The sequence below is a fragment of the Rhineura floridana genome, chromosome 3 (assembly GCF_030035675.1).
Source record: "Rhineura floridana isolate rRhiFlo1 chromosome 3, rRhiFlo1.hap2, whole genome shotgun sequence".
NCBI lineage: Eukaryota > Metazoa > Chordata > Lepidosauria > Squamata > Rhineuridae > Rhineura > Rhineura floridana.
This window is the reverse complement of record NC_084482.1, coordinates 89,128,499-89,153,744: the sequence shown is the minus strand read 5'-3', so window position 1 is coordinate 89,153,744 and position 25,246 is coordinate 89,128,499. Positions and strand designations below refer to the sequence as shown.

Sequence of the window (25,246 nt, the reverse complement as noted above, 5' to 3'; positions counted from 1 at the left end):
AAAGTGAGGCGCCTGATTTTGGGTGTCATGAAAGGACAGCAGTTCATCATTATTTAACTTATTGTTGTAGTTTTACTCCCAGGAAGAGGCACTTCTAGTAATTTTTGTCTGATGTGATGAAATAACTTGACCAGCCTTGGGGACTATGGACCTTGACTTGAAGAGGCGGTTGCCATTTACTGATCTGCAGCCCCAGGCATTATTATACACACACATACATACATAGTTTATTAAACTGGCTCTGCACATCAACTTGTATATAAATAGGAAGGCAACTAACATTTTGAAAATAAATAATGGATTAAGCTTTGCTGGTGAGGAAGGAGAAAAGGCTTTGCTGTAGTGAAAAGCCTGTTTTACCGACATCATCCCTTAAACTTGCATCCTGGAAAGGTTACAAAAAAATTTACAGCACAAAATAAAGGGGGGGGGTCTGACTTTGTATAAGGCAGTTTCCTATGTACGATTAACAAGCAAGTCAAATTTGCTGCTTGAGTGATCGAAACAGGAGATTTCCCCGCAACATGAGATAGTATGGCCTGGTGAGAAGATATTGGTATCCTTCACAATAAAAAAGCTGGACATGTGTTATCATTTCTCTAAACTAATTTAAAATAAAATGTTCGTACAAGCTCTCAGAATGGTGTGTGTGTGTGCATTCAAAGGTACATGCATGCGGACTTGTATTGTTATTAGGTAGAAACTGTGTCTGTGATTTATTATTGTGCCACATTAGTGGGATTAAGAGCATGTCAAGCAAGAGTGGATTTAATTCTGGTAGTATTGAAGTTAGATTATGTGACAATCTAATCATTAGTCTGAGAGTGGATGGATGGTTCTGCTAGTGGGGGCAGGGGAGCAGTAATATCCCAAGGGGGCAGTGAAAGTACTGTGGCCTATGAACTATTCAAGATCTCAGATATACTCTAGTAGGACAGGTCTATTAATTTCTCATTCATAGTCTTGGGAGTGCATTAGGAGAGCATTAAAATGAAAGATGGGTGTAAGAGAGTCTTAAATTAGCCCCACCAGCTTTACAGCATGCACACCCACCCACACATCATTGCCACCACCATTGCTATCTATGGTCTGCTGGAAGAAACCACTTAGCATCACTGTGGAGTTTATTCCACCCAATCTGCAGCAACTCTGGCTCCCTCTAGTTATTTTAAAGGGCTTCATTAGTCCAGTGTAGCGATGAGCAAGAAATTCAATTCAGTTTGCATTTCAAGCTGAATCTATCAAATTCACACGTTCCAAGACAATATGAGAATCAAAACCCAGCCATCTTTCAAAATTCGCACTTAATCTAATTTTGCAATGCGGTTCGCCAACCAAACAATGTTTACAAAACTGCATACACTGGGGGAAAGTGTGCATAAAAATGAAGATATAAGTAGAAATATACAAAAATGATGAGAAATTGCTTGCAAAAATGTGTACATTAGTCAAAACTGCCTACAAAAATGTGTTTATTAGGAGAAATTCACACTAAAATGCTGGAGAATTTTAATGAGGATATTTTAAAAAAGACATTGCAAATTGCTGCAGAAATGTGGAGAACTTCATTTAAGATTGGAAAAATGAGAAGATGAGAGAATCATAACTGACAAATCTTTCCATCGCAAGTCCAGTGTCACCACACACCTAGGGTGATAATAGTGTGGGTCACTGGATCCACCCACACTATCTTTCCCTTCAAGCACTACCAGGAAAAGTGTGGAGTCAGCTTTGACACTTGCTAGTCATGTATGGCAATGCCCCAGTATCATGAGGCAACAGCTGAGTGAGCCAAGGTTTGGTGTAAGTGTATATCTAGATGAATGCCGGGAAGGCAGAAGCATAAGGTTGCCTCCCTCGGCTCTTACTGGGAGGAAGGGCGGGATATAACTCTAATAAATAAATAAAATAAGTTGAACAAGGCAGATCTGTTGCTCAGATGTGAGATCAAGGAAATACATAGAGTTTGCAAAGCCCTGTGTCATTGTAGCGTGTGGGCCATTTTCCAAAGACAGCTTCAACCTGGTCTATTCAGCTATCATAGTAGCATAAAATGCAAGAACTGGTGGTTTGAGACCCATGGTGCCTGACATCCAGTCTGTAACATTACCTCTTTCTATATACAGCTTCCTTTGCTTAAAGCTGGATGGGATGAGGATAACTATCTATCTAATAGAGACAGATCAGCTGTTTTGACGCCAGGCTGCAGAGCTGGCATTCTGTAGCCCTGTCCCGTCCAAAATGTTTGTTCCTAAGCATGATTAACTATAAAGTTAAACAAAAATAAATCAATGCCTGTATGTTCACGGTATGTTCACACACATACCCCTTTGTTTAGACAAGATGGACAGGTCTTTCTCTTTACACTGATGCCATCTCCTTTACTGCAATTTATCAAAATGCCTGTTTGATTGCTTGTGTCTTTTACAGACAGGAGCAGTTGCTCTTAATTCCTCAAAAGATTCACGATCAATCACATCTTTTCTCCCCAGTTAGCAAATTCAGAAAACTGCCACTTTGTTTTTGTAGTCACACATTCAGATTAGAATTCTCATTCCACCCATATACATGGGTAGAGGTGGAATAATTTAATATTGTGCTGCTCTTTTACCAACTTGAGTGTAAATAGAATGGGGTGGTTAAAGTATACTAAAAATGTTAAATTATTCTAAGTTTAAATGATCCCTAAGAACAGTTTTCCATTGTAATATTTCCACAGTTTCTCTCAGGGCATTTGTAAAAGAATTGTTATTGGATGTCCATTTTTTCATTAAAAAGGAATGCACATGGAAGCCTCTCTACCATGTGCAAACCCTGACATTTGAAATGAGGCGATAGTGCTTCACACTAAAAAAGGGGGGGAGTGAATACAGATTTACACAACTAGCCTAGCAAAATTCTTACTAGCCTGCCCACCCACCAGTAAATATCTATGAAGGCAAGACTGTTTGTTTCACTGAATGCAATAGGAACTGCTGCTTATGATCCATGCCTTGCTGTAGTAGAATTCTTATGAAAAAAGAACAAAGATACAGAGCACCAGACATAGCAGTGTACAGGAAGCGAGGTTTTGTTAAGTGGTTTTCCAGCAAGACTTGGTTTTTGAGAACCCTAAGAATTATTGTGTAATATACCCCTATGTTCTACTGTTTCTATTCTGTTTCACTAATATTTCATACTAGATACTCTAGTCTTGTCAGTGTTTCAGTGGCTTCCACTCTCAATTTGTGTTCTTGGTTCATTGATTAAATTGTGTGTGTTCATTTGTGACAATTAGGTGTGCAAAAGCTATGACTGGGTGTCCATTTGGACACACAGCTGTTTCTTTAAAAATGCATTGGTTTCTTTTGAGGTGTGCAGAACTGTTCAAGTATCTGAATGATTTGACCAATAGAGATGGTCAAATAGGTTGCAGTACTCCCACTGGGATTGTCAAATCCATGATGAGGCAATCCACAGGGACTAAACTGATTATGCAAACAGACCATGTATCCACACAGTAAGATTTCTCTCTCTCTCTCTCTCTCTCTCTCTCTGTGTGTGTGTGTGTGTGTGTGTGTGTAGAGATAAAATCTTCACTTATCTGGAAAGCAGATTGCACCTATATGCCTGGGTTTTCAAACTTACCCATTGACAGCCATTACCGATATTATAGGGGTCCTTTCCTCACTCAGTACTTCTCCCTGAATTTCCCTTTTATTTCCCTTGTATTTGTATGTGTTAGAAAAAAGGGGCCCATGAAAATCCCCACTTTCGTTTCCATTCATAATCCAAGTACTCCCGCCAACCCCTTGCATGACACATCAGGCACCCGAGAAGGAGAAGGAACACATGTTTTCACATGCTCTGTGCTGGGGGGGGGATTGTCTCCAAAGATATAGTTCATGTTGATGTCTTGAGGTGTTTGTGTGTGTGTTCCTGCTTGTGTGGTCTCCTATGTCTAGTTTTGTGCACATAACTGTATTGTTTGTATGCAAACAACAGTGTTGCTAGCTCTGCAATATTAGATTTTATTTTTGTTAAAAGATAAAGCCTTCATAACTGTGAAGCACTGATATCTGTATTAAAATGTTCAAATGCATGGTAAATAATCATGACGTCTGTGACCATAACATTTGATTTTAAGCAATCGGTTCAGCTCAGTTGCAAAAACGATGGGTGTGATCATAACTGTTCTTGTGTGAAAGTGAACTTTTTTTTTTTTAAAAAAAGAAGGGATTGGGAAATAGGGTATAAAGAAAGCAATGAAATGACAGAGATGTTGAAGGGAGAAATAGAAAGCAATTCCATGGTAGAGTTGCAGGGAGAGGAAGGGACCGGACTAGACAGTGGGGTGACAATGAAGTAAGGGAATCTGCCCTATGCACTGGAACCATTTTCCAGTTGGTTTCCAATAATTTTTATTAGGCTTCCTTAGAAAATGTTGTTATGGAGATCGCCAACCTCTTCATAGAACTATAATTCCTAAAATTTCTTTTGGTCAAGAACATGGGTGTTGCTGGGTACTTAAGACACACGGCACATGCTCATGCACAGATTTGCATATGCTAATTTATATGTATAGATGCAAATTTAGGCCTCTGAGCAAATTAAGGTGGTGGGTGCTGGGGCCTCACCAGTACTGTGTTACGTAATATGTCCAGCAGCCCTATCAGTATTTTTTTAAAGGTGGGAAGTACAGGAGATTTGAGTCCCAGCTTGAAAGATCCGGGGATCAGTCCACTCCCTAATGGTGTCCCTGGTTGAGAATCTTGACAGTTTTAGCATTGTGAATTAGGCTGATATCAATGCCACAATTACTGTCATCCCACCATTCCCCACAGCCTTCCTATAGAGTCACTGTACCCTAGATCCTACTACTCATCCTAGCACAATAGTTTTTGGACTTCCTGATATCTTTCTAGAGCTCAGTTTAACGTGCCTGTATTTCTTTGTTGGAGCTACGACATGTGCATTGTGCAACATCTCATTCCCATGTAGTCTAATATGAATGGCGATGTATCCAGGGTGCACATCATCTTCACCAAACTTTAACTGATTAATTCTGATGAGAAGACAAAAAGGTTCATCTGCCTGGTCTATGTAGGCATTTTGTATCTCTTGATCCTTGATGCATGCTTGTGTCATTGCCTCCATGATATCCTTTCCCTCTGGTATCTTTAATTCTAGGCTGGAGACAGCTGGTTGGTGAGCTGTCTTTCTTTTGTTTTTGCTACATTTGGACAGTCCCAACAGGCTTTTTTCCTTTATCTAGTGTAGCCTTTCCTCTTGATGCCCTCCAGATGTTTTGGACTACAATTCCCATCATCTCCAATCACAGACTACACTGGCTAGGAATGATGGAAGTTGCAGTTTCAAATAATGTGGAGCACTACATTGGCTACCCCTGATCTAGTGAGTCAAAGGATAGAAACAAAAGACTATTTCCCTAAGAGTAGCTTTAAAATCTGTAGCTGCTGGGCCACTGAGAATGGCTTCAGATATTTTCTTGCCCCTTGGGAACACAGTGTACAAGTCCCTTGTGATCCCTGTTCCTGGCTGACACCATCTTGTTGGAAGTACAGCCTTTGCATCGCCCATGCCTGGAAGGTGCACAAGGAGCCACCATGGAGACAATTCATCTCTCAGCCTATGGATTACTGTCATTCCATACTGTTAAACTGCCCACAAAGAATATATATAAACAACTACTGCATTTTTGCCTTTCTCCATTCTATGGATGACTAAATCTCTATGACTAAATTGGGGAATGCCTTTTCTCATAGGAGGTGACTCTTAGGTTTGAACCCCTTGTCAACAGGCTGTTGTTGCCATATATGTACTTATACAACCTCCGGTATCAGAGGCGGTATGCCTCTGAATACTGTTTGCTGAGCATCATGAACTGAAGAGTGCAGTTGCGCTCATGTCCTGCAAATGGGCTTCCTATGGGTATCTAGTTAGCCAAGGTGAGAATTGAATGCTGGAATCGGTGGGTCTTTGGTCTGATCCACCAGGGCTCTTATGATTTCCTTACTCATTTTGAACCAAATTTTATTTTAAAAGCTGCCTGTCACACCTACCCCCCTCTTTCTAAAAAAATCATGTTATTCTATTGAATTGCCTTTCCATAAGATGCTCAAGCTAATGCACAATAAAACTACCATCACAGTTTATACATTAAACAAACAAAGGCAACAGTAAGCCAATTATGAAAAAGTCAGAGCTGTTTTGAAAACAGGAAGCCTTTGAACAACAAATAGGTCTTCACCACATGGTAGAGCACACAAAGCAAAAGAGTCAGGCAAGCCTGTCTTGGGAGGCTGTCCACAACAGAGATGGTCATACACCATAAATTGATGATGGTACCTTTTTTAAGGAGCAGAGTTTCAACACCAGTTCTGAGAGCATGGGGAGTAACATGTCAGTGCTGGTTTTGGTTTATAAAGGCCTATATAGCTTGGGATCAGGATACCTGAAAGATTGTCTCACCCCTATATACCCAATCAATCACTGTGCTCTGCAGGTGAGGGCCTCCTGCAAATACCATCTTATCAGGAGGTCCATTGTGCACAACATAGGACCTTTACAGTTGTGGCACCGACCCTTTGGAATTCCCTCCCTTTAAACATTAGGCAGGTGCCATCTCTGTTGTCTTTTTGGTGCCTACTGAAGACCTTCCTCTTTCAACAAGCCTTTTAAGTAGAGACCTTATCCCAGTCTGCATCTGTACTGGCATTGTTCTTAAAGATGTTTTTAAAGATGCTTTTTTAAAAAAGGTGTTTTGTTTTTAAGATGTTTTTGAATGCAAATGTTCAGTCTTTAAATCTTTAAAACGACATATGGGGAGGGGGAATCAGGCTTAAAAAGAAAAGAAAACAGAATAAACAATTATATCATATAATTTCTTGTAGAATAGCTAGTGGCCATTTCCAAACTGTTGCTATTTTGTGTGTGGGATTCAATTGCACACCAGCAAAATCAGATGGAACAATTAAATTGGATTTGGCCTCATGTGCAAGAAACTCCCTTCCAAAAAACTTTGGATTTTTGGTGTCAAAGAAAAATGATGGGGAAATGTACTGAAAAGAACAGGAGAATACTTGCTTGACACATTGTGATGTTGCCTCCCCACAAACAAATCAGAATGAATGCTCAATAAACAGTGGGTATTGTATAACTTCCCCACAAACCTTGTGCAAATAAATCAGGATGGATGCTCAAATCTGGAAGTGCCTGGTGTATTCAAAGAATAATGAAGGTTTATTCCTCAGTATGAACTGAATGAACAGACTGTTGGAATTGTTCTGCCTAATGTGTGTCATCAGGATTCATAAAAATAACAAAGGAGAAACAGGTTGCCAGAAAAGTCATTCATTTCCATCTCTCCAAGCAAACCAGCTTCTGATGCATCAACCGTTCCATGAAAAATTAAACCCCGAACTTTCACCTGAACTGGTTTTCTACGAGTGCTCCTTAAAATTATCGCTAGTTGCAGTTGCAACTTTTGCCACCTTAAGCAGAAAGAAAGTGAAGTCTCTAGAATGAAGCAGTATAGTTTAGTCTACGTAATAATTTAGCAAACCAACAAAGGGGGGAATAGATAGGCATCTGAAGTCCTGCAGAGCATTTCTCATGTTTTCTTGGGTTCTTGTTTCAGGAAGCCATTCCCCATTGGAGACAAAGTTACATTCAGTGGCAAGGACTGTGTTTGCCAAACCTGTTCCCATTCACTGATCAGCAACAAACCCATCAAGATTCATGGACCAAGCCGTAAGTCAAGCAGATCCTTCCTACCTCATTTGTGTTGTACCATCCAGAAAGGGTTAGAAGGGCTGTGACTTGGTGGTGGAGCATCTACTTTGCATGCAGAAAGTCTCAGGTGCAATCCCTAAAATTTCTAGGTAGGGCTGGGAGAGATCCCATCTCAAATCCTGGAGAGCTTCTGCTAATCAGCATGGACAGTAGTGAGCTAGATAGACCAATGGTCTGATTCAATCTAAGGCAGCTGTTAATAGTCAAAGCTGGATGGTGCCCCCAGTTCTTCCACATGGTAGTGCAGCTACCTGGTATACCATCAGAGTTTCTCTTTTCTTTCTTGTTAGCTCATCCTTGGCCTGAAGTGAGCTGATGGCTCACAAGGCCAGTGGGTGCCCTGGAGAGACTTGGCTTTCCACACATCACTGCATGCAGTGCTTCTTGTAGGCCCAATTCTGACCTTTGCTTGCATAATGGTAGGTTTTTAAATGAAGGGCTATGGGGTGGGTATATTGAGAAGGGCCTCAGCCAAGCCTTGACACAAGTGGCTGGGCTGGACCTAGGGATTGGGGAGAAATTCAAATCAGTTCATATTTAAATTTACACTTTCTGAACCAATATGAGAACCGAAACACAGCCATCCTTCAAAGTTTGGCCTTATCCAGATTTTGCAGTGCAGTTCTCCAGACAAACAATGTTGACACAAATGCATATACGAGAGGGAAATGTGTATAAAAATTAATATATGAGTGAAAATAACATACAAAAATGATTTATATTAGGAGAAAATGTTTGCAAAAATGTGAACATTAGTCAAAACAGCAGACCAAAATTTACACTAAGATGCTGGAGAATTTTCATGTCGATTTAAAAAAACCACGCAAATTGCTGCAGAAACCTGAAGAACCAAATTTAAGATTGGAAAAACAAGACACCGAGAGACCAAAACTGACAGATCTTTCCATCCCTAGCTGGGTCTACATAGCATAGCCTCTGTCTCTGCTGACACAGTATAACTATGAATGGGATGATGACTGAACTGCTGCAGCCGGGTTAATCACACCAGCGCTGGTAGCTAGAGAAAGAACCAGAAGGGGAAGAAAGCAGGTGAAACCGCCCACCCTTCTTGCGCCATGTGATGCTACTCTCTGCCCATCAGTTCTGACAGACTAAAGAGATTAATCACGAGTGGAGAACCTCAGACCTGGGGCCCCAATGCGGCCCTCCAGCCCTCTCTGCCAGGTTCTCAGGACTCTCTCCAGGCTATACCTCTTCCTCCTCAGTCCCAGCCCTGCCCTCCAGGCCACATCTCTCACTGGTTCGACTTTGCACCCTCCTTGAGTGTTTTTGCCCAGCCAGAATGTGCCCTTCAACTCCGATGCATATTGCTTGCCTGGATGGAGGATAGAGTTGGGGATGTGAGTCTGTCTAGAACCTATCACAGAAAGACAATATTCACATTCCTTGTTCCACCCAGTTTTACTTCTGATCATGCCCACCTCTGGCATGTGTTGCCCAGACACGAGTGTGGCCCTTGGGCTGAAAAAGGTTCCCCCCCCCATTCTTTTTCTACACCGTCATTGTTGGCCTCCATGACTCTTTCCTGTAGATCAGGGGTAGGGAACCTGTGGCCCTCCAGATGTCGATGAACTATCTCCCCTGGCCATTGGCTAAGCTGGCTGGGTGATCTGTCTTTAAAAAAAACAAACGTGCTGGTGAGCCGTCTACACTGGGATGTGAACCAGCTGGGTGCAATTGCAATGCAGGCTGTGTGATCTCAGAGCGGAGGCAACAGATGCTCCTGTTCCCTAGTGTTTACTTAGACACATTGATTGCTAAGAGAAGAACTGCACAGTCTCCCTTGATGTGGTTGCTAAACAGTGTTTTCCCCCTGACTGCCGGCTCCTGGCCAGCTGCTGGGAGCTGCCAGCCAGGAGCAATGCTGTAGACACAAGCCAACTGAGAGCACTCAGGCTTATTCATTTTGATGGACTTACATGTACCTAGCACTGTCTTTTGGATTGTGGCCTGCATGTAGGCCACCCTGAGAGCTTTCAGCCTGATGAAGGATTGTTTAAAAATACTTTTTAATAAATAATAGAAGTAAATAAATAAATGGATGAAGGTTGCAAGAGGAAGTCGATTTTTCATCCACATTTTAACAGAACCCCCTCCTTTGGTTTTAGTACAGTAGTATTTGGAAATCACATTACTTTTCTGTACTTGTTTTAAATACAAATTGAATATATGCAACTTTCCCATGGTTGCAGGAAAACCAAAAAGTCAGAGCCAACAGGAATTCCATAGTATTGACTTCCTGAATCTTCCAAGAAAACTGGGGTGTGTGTGTGTGTGTGTGCGCGCGCTCTCTCTCTCTGCCTTCTTTCCTGGATCTGAAGTTACAGCTGTCCTCCAGGGCTATCTGACTTGCTGTATCCCCCTGATAATCTCCAGACTGGCAAGCAAAGTTCTTCTCTAGCAGGTATGGAGGATCTATAGCTGGGATGGGAAACCTGTGGCCTTCCAGATGTTGTTGGACTCTAACTCCAATCAGCCCAGGCCAGCTTGGCCAATGGCCAGGGGAGATAGTTCATCAACATCTGGAAGGCCACAGGTTCCCTACCCCGATCTACAGGAAAGGGTCATTGGGGCCAGCAATGATGGTGTGGAAAAGGAAATGCCCTGCATAGGGAGATAAGAGTGAGAACTCAGGGTAGGCTTGATTTTAATCCCTTTTGAAATGATTTATTGGTCTTTCCTTGGCAATGAAAGGTGGAGAACATCTTGTGAGATGCTGTCTAGAACAGGGTTTCTTTGCTTTGGATGGGAGGCAAAAGCTGAGCAGGTGCCATTTTCTCCTATCACAATGGAGAGAGAAGCTGCATCTGTGAACCTTCTCCATGCTATCCAAGGAGCAGGAGGCTTGCTATTGCTTGGAATCTATGATTCTATGATATCTATGACCACCAAAGTATCAGAGAGGTACTAGAAACGTGTACTTGATAACACCACATCTTCTCTTCACCAGCATCTGCATGTACACCATGACTATTCTGGGATGTGATTCCACCCAGACATCACAGTGCCAAGCCCTCCCAATTACGAGATGCTGCCTCGTTAGAGCAAATGATGTCACAGAAATGTGACAGAATCTTTCATGACTTTTTTGTTTAGAATTTGCCCCTGGAACTTTTGGAATGACAACGTTGGCAGCTTTCCTTCTTTCAGATCCTAGAGTTACATAGTTACAAACAGCTTCCACCCATGCAGTAAACAGCCCCTTTAGCCAATGTATCCATTCATGCTGTTAGACTTGGAGACGGACAGATTTGGTCCTGGAGGATGCAAGCGAAAGAAACAGGAGCTGTGCGAGAGCTTGGGCATTCATTACAATGAACTGTGTGCAGGAGCACTTCTCGGGATTGTGCTACATGTTAATCAGCAGGAGAGGGGTGTCATTTGCATTTCCTGCCTCAGGCATCACAATGTCTTAGAGTGGCCCTGCATCCATTCTGCTGATCCTTGTAACACATCACATATGTAATATTATACATTGCACATACATAATTGTACACATAGCACATAAGAAAATCCCATCACTCTATTAAGGCATTTTCTGTATTGTGGGTTCTGAATGTTATCACTATAGCTGGAAAAAAATGCCCCAAACGTAACAGACCTCTCAGAATCAGGCTAATTAGCCAACAGTTTCTGCTACTGAAAACTAAGAAACCAGGTGCAGTGAATCGAGATGGCTGCACAGAGTCTGCTGAATCAGCACAGTGCTCCTATTCACTTCCATCCCTCCCTGCTCAGTTTCCAGGAACCTGTTTAACGAACTAGGAGAATGTGGCAGGGGAAGCAATGTGAAGACTACTGTGCGGTTTCTGCCCCCTTTCCCCTCCCTATGCCCTGGACCACTGTCTGGTCACCTGAAGACCACATCCTTCCCTGAAATACCCTCCTAGATTGTTCTTTTCCTAGGCTGCATGGCTCAGGTTACTTGTGGGCAGCATGGATTATTCATAACCAGCTTCAAGCAGCATTCAGGATGTGCACGGGTGAAAAACAGTGTCTCTCCAACTCGCTCTCTTATTCTCTCCCTCTCTGTGTAGATTTTTGTTAGCTACTGCTTTTAATGCACCTCCACTGGTGCTGCGAAAATGGCATCTTATAGCAATCTTAGAAAGGGAGGCAGAAAGAGTGTGCAAAGGCTCCCTCAGCGAGGATGTTCCACAATATATAGCCAAAACATTTTGCCAAAAGAATGTAATATCATTTTCTCAGTCGCTGTATTCAATATATGGTTTTACTTATCAACTGCCTCCTTCCAAGATCCAGAGCAAACTTGCCCAAAGTGCTGTTTGATGCTTTTAAAAATGGCTGGATGGTTCCCCTAAGCCTCCCTAGCAATGGAACACAGCAAAAGGGTGAGCGGCAAGCCTGGGGCAGGGTCAGCTGAGGAGTGAAGAGGGAGGAAAGAAGGCAAAACAGAGCTTGCCCATCTGCTGTGTGTTTTCAAGCAGACCCCCTCCACCATGCAAAGGTCTGTCCGATAAAACGCAGCATCAGCAGCACTGCCCTTCGCTTACCCACCTCCATCACCAGCTTGCAGCATCACAGGGTTTCGTTGCGCTTGCTGTGTTGTCGCTGTGAGTGAGGAGGGGCTGGAATCAACTTCCAAAGCAATCCAGGCCTTCCTCTAGGGATCAGCCCTTGTGTCAAAGCGACTCCTTGAAAATCTGGGGGATTCTCGGGGCTGGAGGCAGAGAAGGGAAGAGCCCGCCAGAGCAGAGTCAAGGTCACAGCTTCCAAGCCCATGTGCTTCCTGTCATTGATCTCAACAGGCAGTGAGGGAAATGGGAAAGGAAGGGAAGCCAGTAAATACCTCCACAGGCCAGCATGGCCAAGACAGACAGAGGTTAGGGAACAGCTCTTCCGATGCTAGTCTGTGCCGAAAAATATCTTTTAATTTCTAGAGACATGGAACAGTTGGGGGCTGCCAGCCATACTTAAACCACCATCTCCCTTGTTCTTGATCAGACAAGTTCTACATGGTGTGGAGATAAAACAAAGTGGTCCATGGCAACCTCAAAAGTCTGGCAGCGTGTGGGAGCTCTGCCCCCTTGCCCCACTTCTGTTTCTTCATTTTCCATTGCACCTGTGCTGGGATGGTCTCCTTGTGCACCTTGGTTAGGTTTTTGAAAAGGGAATGTGCTGGTGGAATGCCATACCAAATTTGTTCAAGTAGCTGGATCGTGGCAAGGTGCAATTCATTAGGAAGAGGAAGTAATTAGCAGGCAGCTGAAATGTGGCAGTTCTTTCCACAGACGTATTGAATAACTAGACTACTTGCCAACAGTAAAATGTGGAAAAGCAAATCAAGCCAACCCATGTGACCTAAAACAGAGAGAGAGAGAGAGAGAGAGATGCATTTTTCATTACCTCTTCTGTTGCTACCCTCAGCAGAAACTTTCCTCAGATAAGATCATAGGAGTCAACATACCCTATTAGATTCACAGACAATCAAGGTCTAGGCCCATAATAGAGATGGGCAACTCTTTTTCTGTTAAGTGTCTCATCCCCTCACAGGAATAATCTGTCAGGGGTTGTGTGCTGGCAGTGGGGAGAGCCAGATGCCCAGAGTCAAAAGTTGGCAAGATTGTAGCCCAAAGTGGGTGGGCCCAGACCCAACAGCAGAGGCAGCCACCCCCTTTTCTCTCTCTTTCTGCTACCCCTTTCCCTCCCTGTCTCTCTCTTTGACCCCTTCCCCCATTTTTCTCTCCTTGCCATCCACATGAAATTAGGATTCACCAGATCCCCTCTTGTGGACAAGAGAGTCTCTTTCCTGCTAGACCAGGTTGAGGAACCTCTTCCAGCCCAAGGGCCACATTCCGTTCTGGGCAACCTTCTGGGGGTCACATTCCAGGGGGGCAGGGCCAGAGGCAAAAGTGGGAGGAGCAATGAATGTGAATTTAACCTTTGTAGAGTAGGTTAGTTTTTGCACACGCTCACACACCCCTCTGTACCCTCCATCCAGGCAGGCAAGAGGCATTTCCTCAATCTTGGAGAGGACCCTCAAAATGGCAAAGGGCACCTGGAATGTCAGTGCCCTTTGCTGCATGCTTGTCATTCAAGTTATTGTTGTCTGTGGTTCCAGAAGGCATTCTATTTGTGGGCACAGCTGTCTTTCAGTATCCAATTCTAAAGCCATTCTTGATGCTCCTGCTGTGTTATTAATTCTGCTTTGTTGTTTCCTAGAATGTGCAGGTTGCAAGGAGGAGATCAAGCAAGGTCAGTCACTCCTGGCCTTGGAGAAACAGTGGCATGTCAGCTGCTTCAAGTGCCAAACCTGTGGAATCATCCTGACTGGAGAATACATTAGCAAGTGCGTGCCTCCTCCTTGTCCTCCTGGCCCACATCCTTCATGTATCTGCTGAGTGGGTGGGGATTGCTCCAAAGCTAAGCAATTGAAGTATGCTCTCAAAGAACTCCAGGCTGCACCACCTGACATACCTATAACTTTGGACATTGCTGGGAAAGAAAAAGCATGAGTGACTCACCGTGCCTCCTCTTTTTCATTCCCTGCATAATGTGCAAAGAGGGGAGTTGTGCATCTCTTCCTCCAGTGAGATCTACAGACTCCCTTCAAGTGCATCTGGAATTCCCTGATTTCTCTGCAGGGCAGTTTGAAGCTGCCCTTTCGCACGTTATGGAGGAAGCATGAGTCACGTCTGCTTACTGTCACCCCCATCTATTTGTGTGAAGGTGCAGTAAGATAGTGTAGACCGAAGCATGTCATCCCATGGCAGCTGGGGAGGGGGCTTCTCGCCTAAAGAATATTTCAGCCCCTTCCCCTCTGAGAGTTCATTTTAAAAAGTGGTACTTCTCTGGCTCTTTGATTTAGCAGAAATGTGCCTCCCCTATTCTTCCCAACTGCCCTCAGTGAGAAGTAAAATTGTTCTCTGCTTCCCCTTGCATAGCCAGTGCATGCAAAGATATAATTGGGCACCTGGCACTTTGAAAAATCAATCCATACTTTAGCAACTTACCTAATTTTAATGGTTATTTAAGGTTTGGATGATTTGCAATGCCTTCCCCCTCAGTATAATATTAAGGAACTCTGTGTGTGTGTGTGGGGGGCAGATAAATATAATACAAGAAATATAAATTCCCTCAATGGTAATCTGTTGTGGGGGTTGCATGCCACCCAGAGCTGGTGATTGTGGACAGGGGCACCCCTTTTCTCTGTCACTCTGTCACCTCAAATCAATTTACCCCTTCACCAAAACCATTACCTGCCCAGATCTCTGGCTTCAATTATACAGCCACAAGAGTGGCTGCATACTATAGCCAGCGTGGATTTTTCACATTCCGCAATGTTAAATTGAAAATACCCCCCATGCCATTCTGATGCTTCCCATGAGCTCATTTCAAAACAAAACCTTACAAAACGTATAGTCCTGAACTCAGAAACGCTTGTTTAACAACCCTCTCAATTTTCATGATGATACACAAAACAGTCAGAGAGAATAGAGAGTTCAAAGTCTAAAAAGAGAGAAAAAAGCCCCAGAGCCCTTTTGGACTTTTTTCTGTCAGAGTTCTCATAATCTGTTGAAATTAATTAAAAATCAGCCATGTTCACAGAGTACCTGTAATCCCAATACTGAACTTGCCCCATACTCTGACCTTCATCTTCTGCAGTTTAAAAGTTAAAAAAAATGCCTGGCTGATTTTTAATTAATTTAAGAAATTTTACATTGAACTGAATGATAGTGTCGGACATGCTCAGTAAGAACCAACTATCAGTGTTCTAAAAGCCAGACTCACAGCTGCTTGGCTTGGCTACTCAGATGGCCACATCCACAACAGACTTTGATTTCACTTTGGACAGTCATGGCTTCCCCCAAAGAATCCTGGGAAGTGTAGTTTGTGAAGGGTGCTGAGAGGAGACTCCTATTCCACTGACAGAGCTCCAGTGGCCAGACTGGTTTAACACTCAGCTGCTCTGATTGAAGGTCTGCGAGGGGAACAGGGCATCTCCTAGCAACTCTCAGCACCCTTCACAAACTACACTTCCCAGGATTATTTGAGAGAAGTCATGACTGTCCAAAGTGAAATAAAGGCCTGGTGTGGACATGGCCAGGGACAGCTTTGGTTTAAATTTGGGTGGGAGTCTACATGTGCCTGCTGTAGAATAAAAAGGTGGGGGAAACCCTAAAAAGCAATTATACTGTTCACAATGTTTTCCTTTTGGAAAGGAAAGGGGCTTCCCCCCTGCCCAGTGCCCACCCACCCAATCTTCTCCCCTCTCCCTCCTCCTCCTCTCCCTGCCCCTCCCCCGGGGCAGTGTTGGACTACAACCTGGGAGACCAGGGTTCGAATCCCCACACAACCATAAAGCTCACTGAGTGACCTTGGGCCAGTCACTGCCTCTCAGCCTCAAAGGAAGGCAATGGTAAAACCACCTCTGAATACTGCTTACCATGAAAACCCTATTCATAGGGTCGCCATAAGTTGGGATCGATTTGAAGGCAGACCATTTCCATTTTCAAACATGATTGCACAGAAATAAATCCCACTGAACTCAAAAATTATGCAAATGAACAAACCCACCCTCCCTTCTTCTCCCTCTTATCCCCTCCCTCTTGTCCCTTCCTTCCCCCTTCCTTTGCTCCTCCCCATCTCAATCCCCTTCCAATCCCCTCCTTCCCCTTCCCCTTCCCCTTCCCCCTCCCCATGGTCAGTTTTACCTATCTTAAGCATGATTGCACAGGAGTAAATACCATTGAACTCTATAAGCATGCAAATTATCAAACCTGCCCTCCCCTCCCCTTTCCTTTGCCCCCCTCCAATCCACTCCTTCCCACTCCCATTTCTCCTCCCCATGGTCAGTTTTACCTATCCTAACCATGATTGCAGAGAAGTAATCCCACTGAACTCAATAAGCATGCAAATGATCAATCCATTCTCAGCAAACTTGCACAGGATCCCATTTCTTACCTCCCGGATTAAAAAGCAGAGAAATTCAATAATAGGCAAAAAACCGTGCAGTTTAAGAATGTACCTATAACCAACAGATATTTCTATGAAACTTTAAAAAGCAGGGAAATTGGGCAGCTATAGTAAATGCACCAGCGGAGCAGGAGACCTGACCTCCTCTCTGAGATATTGTACTGCCCTACAAATCTGTCAAAATGCAAACATAATTTGGGTTGGTCTTTCACAGTTCAATCCATTTCCTGTGTAGCTTGGAATAATTTGGTAACATGTGCCTCTGAGCATATGGTGAGTGGTGGCAACACCTGCAATCAGCCCAAATAATAGAAAGAAGACGTGCTGTGCTGGTCTTGTTTTAGCAGGGAGGAAGCAACATTATTAAGACAATTTTTCAGATGGTCGCTTTAAATATGCCTGATTTACTTTGCAATTTTAGTGAAGTTTCCTATAGGAAATCATTTTCTTTTGTTTCTGTTTCTGTGAATATGTGAAATACAGCAACACTTTGCAAAAATTTACACTAAAAAAACTCCAAAAATAATTGTGGAATAATGGCACTGACTATTCTTCAGAATAGTCTCGTCCACTGGAGTGTCTCAGTTTACACAAGATAAAAGAGTGGGAGGTGAAATATATTCTAGAAAAATTCTAGGTGTGCTCTATGTTTTCAATTGACTGTGCCCACCTTGCCTTAAATGAAGTTGTTTAAACATAGCAGGCTGAAAACATGCATCCTCTTTTTTCCAACAGCTAGTCATTGCTGAAGTAGCAACATATTGTAATCAGTCTGATTTTACATCAAACTGCAGTTTCAGATTCAACTGTTAAAGCACCCAAAATAGAAATAGAACATAACCTCCAATTTGAAACACAAAAGGCTGTCTTCACCATCATATGACACTGACCAATAAAAAGGCTTTGAAATTAATAAAAATAAATTTGACACAGATTTCTAGGATGAATAATGAGGGAAATGAAATTTTCTAGTTTAGATTCTCTGTAGAAACATTAGTAACACAGGAAGGAAGCAAAGTAAGAAAAACACCAACAAACATACAAAAATATAATTATCCATCTTTGGAGATGGCAGGTGTTGCCACCACTCACCATATGCTCAGAGGCACATGTTACCAAATTCTTCCAAGCTACACAGGAAGTGGATTGGACTATGAAAGACCAACCCAAATTGTGTTTGCATTTTGACCAATTTGTAGGGCAGTCCAATATCTCAGAGAGGAGTTCAGGTCTCCTGCTCCCCTGGTGCATTCAATTTCCCTGCTTTTTAAAGTTTGATAGAAATATCTATGGGCTATAGGTACATTCTTAAACCGCAAGGTTTTTTGCCTATTAGTGAATTGTTTATTATCCTCCCAAATGAATACCCTACCCAGAAATTACCCCATATCAGTTTCCACCAAATTCAATTCGCAACTAGATCCTGAAGGAGTGTTGGTCTCTGAGCTTACACAATGAGGCGAGAGGGAGGCTTGGGGCACTCATTTCATGCCATGATGCTCCCTCCCTTCCCCTTATAGTCTCCATGACATGCTGCTGGCTTTGTGGCTGTCTGCTGCTCCTCCTTCTCCACATTAGCTGCCATCACCACTCACTCTGCTCCTCTTCCTCTGACCACTGGCAAAATGTCCAGCAGGCACCCGGCTCTCCTCCCCCCCTTGTGCTTCCCCTTCTTCCTTGGCATCTCCAGGTGAGGCTGGGAATATCCCCATCTAAAACCCTGGAGAGCTGCCATTAGTCAGTTAGGGATGTAAGAAGGCATCGATTTCCATTCCTACATGTGCTTTTCGCATGCAGCACTGTTTCCATTCAGCTGCAGTTTGGCTTCAATTCATTTCAATGCAAAGGAAATGCAATGTAAATAAGGAGCAGGGAGTTACTTATTGTTTGTGGACTCAAAACAAAAAAAACCCAGTGAATTCCGAGCATATTCACTGTATTGATTTTCGTTCTGGGCACAGGACAAGTAAGTGAACTTTGTCCATTGACGCTCTCGTGTCCTTTGGAATTCTTCAGCATTCCTACAGACAGCATACACAACACAGAGCTAGAGGGACCAATGTTGTGACTTGGTAAATGGCAGCTTCCAGGGTTCCTATGTTCTTTCAAGAGGTAAAGGCCAAACAGGAGGAAGAGCATGCTGTTGGGTGTCACTTCCCAAAGGTGCTTCAGGAAGTGTCATCCAGTGCTCCCCTCCTTCCCACTCTTTCATGAGGGAAAAGTTGAGCAGGGGGGGAGCAGGTGCTTTTAGGATTCTAGGAAAGACCAGCAGAGGAGGAGAGTGTTGCATGATGCTGGCCAGAGGTGCTCTGGGTGCAACTGGAGGAGCAGAGGAAGAAGGGCAGGGCTGAGGAGAGGCTGAAGGCTAGATGAAAAGAGCTGATTCCAGCTCACTGGCCAGAGGTTCCTCATCCCTTGCTTAGACCATCCCTCCATAACCACATGTCTGGCTATGCTGTAGATAGAAAGATCAGTGGGCGATCCACATATGTTGTCAGAGAGAGCCACCAGGACACCTTTTCTGCAAATGTCATTCAACAGAGCCCAGGACTTCTGCAGTAAATGCTGTGCATATATCCAGTGTGTAGATGGATGAGAGTTAAATACAGTGACATTAAGATGCTCAAGTGCCAGGTAATATTTGCCAGGCTATATAATGAGAACAACACTTTCTCTTGACTGAGTAACACAGAGAAATTCCTTTCATTGGAACCAAATCTATCTTAAATTCACTCAAGATAATTGTTTGTAAAAATGAATTCAGTACTGAAAGCCATGGAATAGTGTCTGCTAAAATTCCATTTAAAAGCCACATTACATTTTTAGTGTGCAGTTAGTGATGTAATTACGCAATCACAGTGATTAATCAATGGATACTTTTAGCCTTGGAGCAATCCAGGAATGTTAAGGCAAAGGATCCTCTGAGTCCTTTCATTGAGATGGATCCTTGTGCTCGGAAAAGCAGACAAAGCATAACATGTGAATGCTTTTCAGAGTGCTTAGCCTGATTCCCCATATGTATGGACCAGGCCAAAATAATAATAAGAATCATCATCATCACCATCATCATCGGAAGAAGAAGACACATAGCAATTCAACCGTTATGTTTTACAAGCTTCCACTCATACACCGGAAACAAATAGTAATATTAAGTGTAATATGTGAAACAATTTTTCTTGGACTTACCACTGCTTAAAGAGCATGCCTGCTATTCAGTGCCTGCCTGTCTGCCTTCTTTTGTGTCCTTTACCATGTCTAACCCCTCATGCTTATTCCTCTGGATACAATGTCAGACCTCGCTGAAGCCTAAGTCAGAAGGCTACCCTCCATTGGGCTAAGCATGGTCATAGTTCTTTCCTGCCCTTTGATGGCCACAGCACTCGGCTTACTTCTTCCTCATTGTGTATTGACCCATAGATGGCAATCAGATCATTATATTGTGTCTCACATCATAGCCCCACTTTGTCAAGAGTAAGCAAATACACATGGAAGTCTTGCATTGGCTAGAGTCTTGTTTTGTACAAACTAAGAAACTGCACTTAAAGTTTCAGAACATGGCAGGATATTAAACCATGGCTTGAAGTTAAGAACATAAGAGCCCTGCTGGATGAGACCAAAGGCCTGTCTAGACCAGCCTGCTGCTTTCCACAATGGCCAGCCAGATACCTCTGGAAAGCCCACAAGCAGGACATGCTCTCTAGCAACGGGTATTTAGAGACATGCTGCCTCTAACCACTGACAGTCTTATCTTCTATGAATTTGTCTAATCCTCTTTTAAAGCCATCCAAGTTAGTGAGTATCACTACATCTTATGATGGTGAATTCCATAGTTTACTTATGTGCTGTGAACAAGTACCTCCTTTTTCGGTCCTAAATCTCCCACCATTCAGCTTTGTTATTTATTATTTTATTAAATGTATATCCTACTTCTCAAGGAGCTCAGGGTGGCAAGCAAAACAATTTAACAACAACAAAGCATTGTAAAAACAATTAAAGCATTCTAAAAACAGTTACAGTTAAAACATCCTTTAAAAAGTTGCAGATTAAAAAAACAGTAGTGTTGGATGGTCCTGTCTTCTAATATTATGAGATAGGGAGAAAAACTTCTCTCTGTCCACTTCCTCTATGCTGTGCATAATTTTATACGCCTCTACTATGTCCCCTCTTATGTGACTTTTTTTCAAAACTAAAAAGCCCTAAACATTGTAACCTTTCCTTGTAGGGGAGTTGCTTAGGGTGAAGACTAGGTAATAAATTAAAATCATCATCATCATCCTTTCAAAAATTTCAAAAATAGGAAGAATATAGCACTGACCAATAAAGGACTTTTGCTTTATATCCTGATTCATTTAATCAGGTCTTTCGAAAACAAAGCTTGGCAACTAGGGGATCGAAGATCCTCTAACCCTCTATTTATAAATTTGAAAAATGGTAAACATGTTTCTTCACAATTATCATTTCAAGTAATCTTGCATGGTACTCTATTGTGATGTGTAAGCCTGTCCAAAATTATACATTTCCAGACCTGCTCCATCTGTCTTTTAAGAAAAAAGGCTGACATCTTCTGTTGTTGATAGAGGATTGCTTTGCATAACATTCTTTTTGAGATGCAGTGATCAGAACTGTACACAGTAGAGGTCACAGCACATATTTTTTTTTAATAAAGGCATTAAGATGGTGGCCCTTGGTTTAATATCCTGCCTTGTTCAGAAGCTGTTAACTATCGTTTCCCAGTTTTCTTGGGAAGGGAGGGTTGAAGGGAGCATGTGCACAGCCAGAAAGCTTGTTCCAATCTTGGTTTATTAAGCCAAAATACAATAGTCCGAACTGACCCATGGTGTGTATTTCTGAAATCAGTCTAACCTGACTGAGAGCAGGTGGCTAGGGCAGGAGCTCAAAGAGCTCGTTCACCGCTCAATCCCTGATGCAAGCCCCGTGATTCATAAAGAACTACCATGCTCAGGCAGCTTCACATTGATCTGAATGGGCACAAGCAGGCTAGGAGCAGATTCACATTAGCCGGCAATAATAGCTACATTGTATCCTTAAACAATGATACTCCATTTCAAAACCTAGCTGTCTCCTAAAGTTTTATCCTACCACCAGGAGTAGCCAGCATCTTACAGCAAGTGCTGTAGTAGCAGCAGCAAGAGGCCACTTACATGAGAACAGGGAAACAACCTTAGTCCCTAAAGCATTTTTGAGAGCACTAAAAGAAGGATGCTCCGCTCATGTGCCTGTTGACTATGGGCATCCTCATGCCCTTGAAACTGCCCTCCTGCTGCTTCCTGGGGAACACCCTGACATACAAAGGTGAAATCTTCCATATTGTCCTTTCCTTCCCCACTCAGTGTTGTGATGGTGGAGAGGTATGCTACAGCATGGGGAGGCAGAGGAGGTGAGCGGAAAGGCTGAGATTAGAGAAAAGAAACCCCTCTGCCTCAATAATGTAAAAGCAGCCTTCATGGACTTTAAACTAGAGTCACCTGTTCGGTCTTCTTGGGCACCAAAATAAGCTCCACGCAGACTGTTTTCCCCCTTGATGCCCTTCACTTTAGCATGGATCACATTTCAACATCATATCGCTGATTTTTTGTTGGGGGGGGAGATTCTTTCATCTCCTGCTCCCTCTTCTAAGCCTCATAGCCTGAATCTTTTCCCACAGGGATGGCATTCCATACTGTGAATCTGACTATCATGCCCAATTTGGCATTAAATGTGAGACCTGCAACCGGTACATCAGCGGCAGAGTCCTGGAGGTGAGTCCAGTGCAGTATCCTTCCTGCGGTACCAATGATACTGTTGTCATGATGCCAGGGAAGCATCTAGCCAGGGCTCTGTATTTGGAAGAGACACCCAGACCACTGTTGTTTCTTTCTAACTAAAGGAATGCTACATAGTGCCACTCAGAATTGTGGCACTTCTCATTACAAAGGGTACATGGATAACTATTGGATGCTCTAAGAAAGGGGCTATTAAAGCTGGAGGATCAGGAATTTTCTGTCGTTCCTGGCATTTTCCTAGTTCTGACACTGATTCTCTTTCCACCCAAAAGGTAAAATAGGAATTGCAATCTTAATGTTGGTGTAAAGCAGGGATGAGGAACCTGTGGCCTTCCAGGTGTTGCTGGACTACAATACCCATCTTCCCTGACCATTGGTCATGCTGGCTGGGGTTGATGGGAGTTGTAGTCCAGAAACCACTGGAGGGCCACAAGTTCCCCACCCCTGGTGTAAAGGACTGGTTCTCTGGAAGGATGTAGTTCAGAATCTGAGTGACAGAAGGAGACTAAGCAACTGTTCATTACAATTATATCGGCAAGCCTGGAGGATGCTAAATATAGCTGGCTATATATAGTTGGAGTGGGACGTGCTTAAACTTGGCATGGCTGTGACTGCATTACAGGGCATGGAATGTGCATTCTGATTTATGATCTAATGGCTGCAGTGGAATCCTCTGTACCCAAGTATCATTGTGTGTTTTTTGAAAGTAAGTTTCCAATCCTCATGACGACAGAGAGAAACACCCTGAAAAAAATATGAGGATTGGAATATCTACTAGATACTGGGGGGACTTCTGGTAATCTGGCAGTGGACGTTTTCCAGCCAACACAGGTCCCACTCAATGGCTCATAGTCTTTGCACTTATCTTCTGCGTGCCTCTTTTTTTCACCAGTGAATGCTAACCCTCCTTCCTCAGTGTGCAGCAAAGATGAGTATAAACATTTCCAATTTCTGGAAAAAGAATGTTATTTAATTAAAATGCAATATGCAGATAAATCCAATTCAGGCGAATGTCTCCAATTTGTGCCACATATTTTGGGTAGGCACAGAACTTCTCAGCTTCTGATATGGCACCAGATCCGTATAAGAACCTAAGAAGAGCATCACTGGATCAGACCAGAGGCCTATCGAGTTCAGCATCGTGCTTCCCATATTGGCTAACCCAATGCTTCTGGGAAGCCCAGAATCAGGACAAGAGTGCAAGACCCCCCTCCTGCTGTTATTCTCCAGCAACTGGTATTCAGAGGCATGCTGACTCTGATCCTGAAGGTGGTAGCTACTAAGAGCCTCATTCTCCACGAATTTCTCTTATCCTCCTTTAAAGTTGCCTAGCTTGCTGACCATCACCATGTGAAGCCAAATTCCATAGTTTATTAACTATGTGCTGTCTGTGGGAAGAAATGCTTTCTTTTATCTGTCCTGAATCTGGCACTATTCAGCTTTATTGGATATCCATGAGTTTTAGCTTTATGAGATTGGGAGAAAAACATCTTCCATCCACTTTCCTCACACTGTGCATTATGTTATACACCTCTATCATGTCTCCCCTTTCTTGCCTTTTTACTAAACTACAAAGCCCCAAATGTTACCTAATAGGAAAGTTGCTCCAGGCCTCTGATCATTTTGGTTGACTTGTTATGTGTGTGGCCCTTTTCTGCACCTTTTCCATATCTACAGTATCCATCACAGATTTGTGTAAAGGCATTAATGGTACCCTCTTGAAGTGGATGGATAGATTAGGCAAAAGTAGCTGTGCACTTCATCCATGAAGTGCCTGGTATTTGCTCCCAGTCTGCACTTTCTGGGGATTCTTATTCTGTCCTTCCTAACCACCTCCCAATATACCTGGGGGGGGGGGAGGAAGGGCTGTAGTTCAGAGGTAGAACACCTGCTTTGCATGCAGAAGTTCAACCCATGGCATCTCCAGGTAAGACAGGGAAAGTCCCCACCTGAAACCCTGAAGAGCTGCTGCTGGACATTGCTAGATAGGCCTGTGCTCCGACTCCGTATAAGCCTGTGCTCTGACTCCGTATAAGACAGGTTCCTATGTTCCCGGCATGCATCTCCTCTCCCTGTTCCAGGCATTTCAGCAACACTGCTCACCTGTGTCTGTGGCTGCCATAGCCATCTATTACCCTACCTGCCCTCCAGGTGACACTAGCACATTTTTCAGATGCTTCTCTCAATCCATCCGAGAGAATGCTCTGTAGCCAAGTTCCATCCTGCCTCTCTCTGTTGCTCTGGCAACAAATCCAGCATAGCTGCTGGCCAGGCAGCAACATGCTAGCAGGTGAAAGGAGCCAGGGTGGAAGAAGGCTGTGGCTGCAAAGAGAAAATTGAGAGCCCAGGCAAGCATTTCAGGAGCCAACCTGTGGGGCTTGTAGAATGAGATAATTAAAGTATTGACACTCCAAGGTGTTGGAGAGTCTAAGTGAATGACAGAGTAGAGCTTTATGTTAATGGCAAGTCAGGTGGATTAAAACCATGTTGGGTTTTCCTTTAACGTGAATCAATGAAGGTTACTTTGTCATCTCTGCACATTCTGAATCTTTTTAAATAGAGAATTAATTTCCTCACTGCAAACACATGCAGCCACCAAGTTTAAGTAAAACTCAGCTCATGCTGTGGCTCAGATTCAAAATCTATTTTCAGTGCCACATCCAATTCCTGAAATATTTGAAGAGATAATAAATGTTTCTCTGTGCAGAGTT

General features: G+C 43.2%; 1 protein-coding gene across 1 annotated transcript in view; it reads left to right on the top strand.

Annotated features, from left to right (window-relative positions):
* The window catches only part of ABLIM3 (actin binding LIM protein family member 3), a 190,048-nt gene that overhangs the window by 111,496 nt on the left and 53,306 nt on the right, over positions 1-25,246 (top strand). The window contains 3 exon segments of the mRNA XM_061613396.1: positions 7,640-7,752; positions 13,999-14,125; positions 22,418-22,511. Of these exon segments, the coding sequence (XP_061469380.1) occupies positions 7,640-7,752; positions 13,999-14,125; positions 22,418-22,511 (334 nt within the window).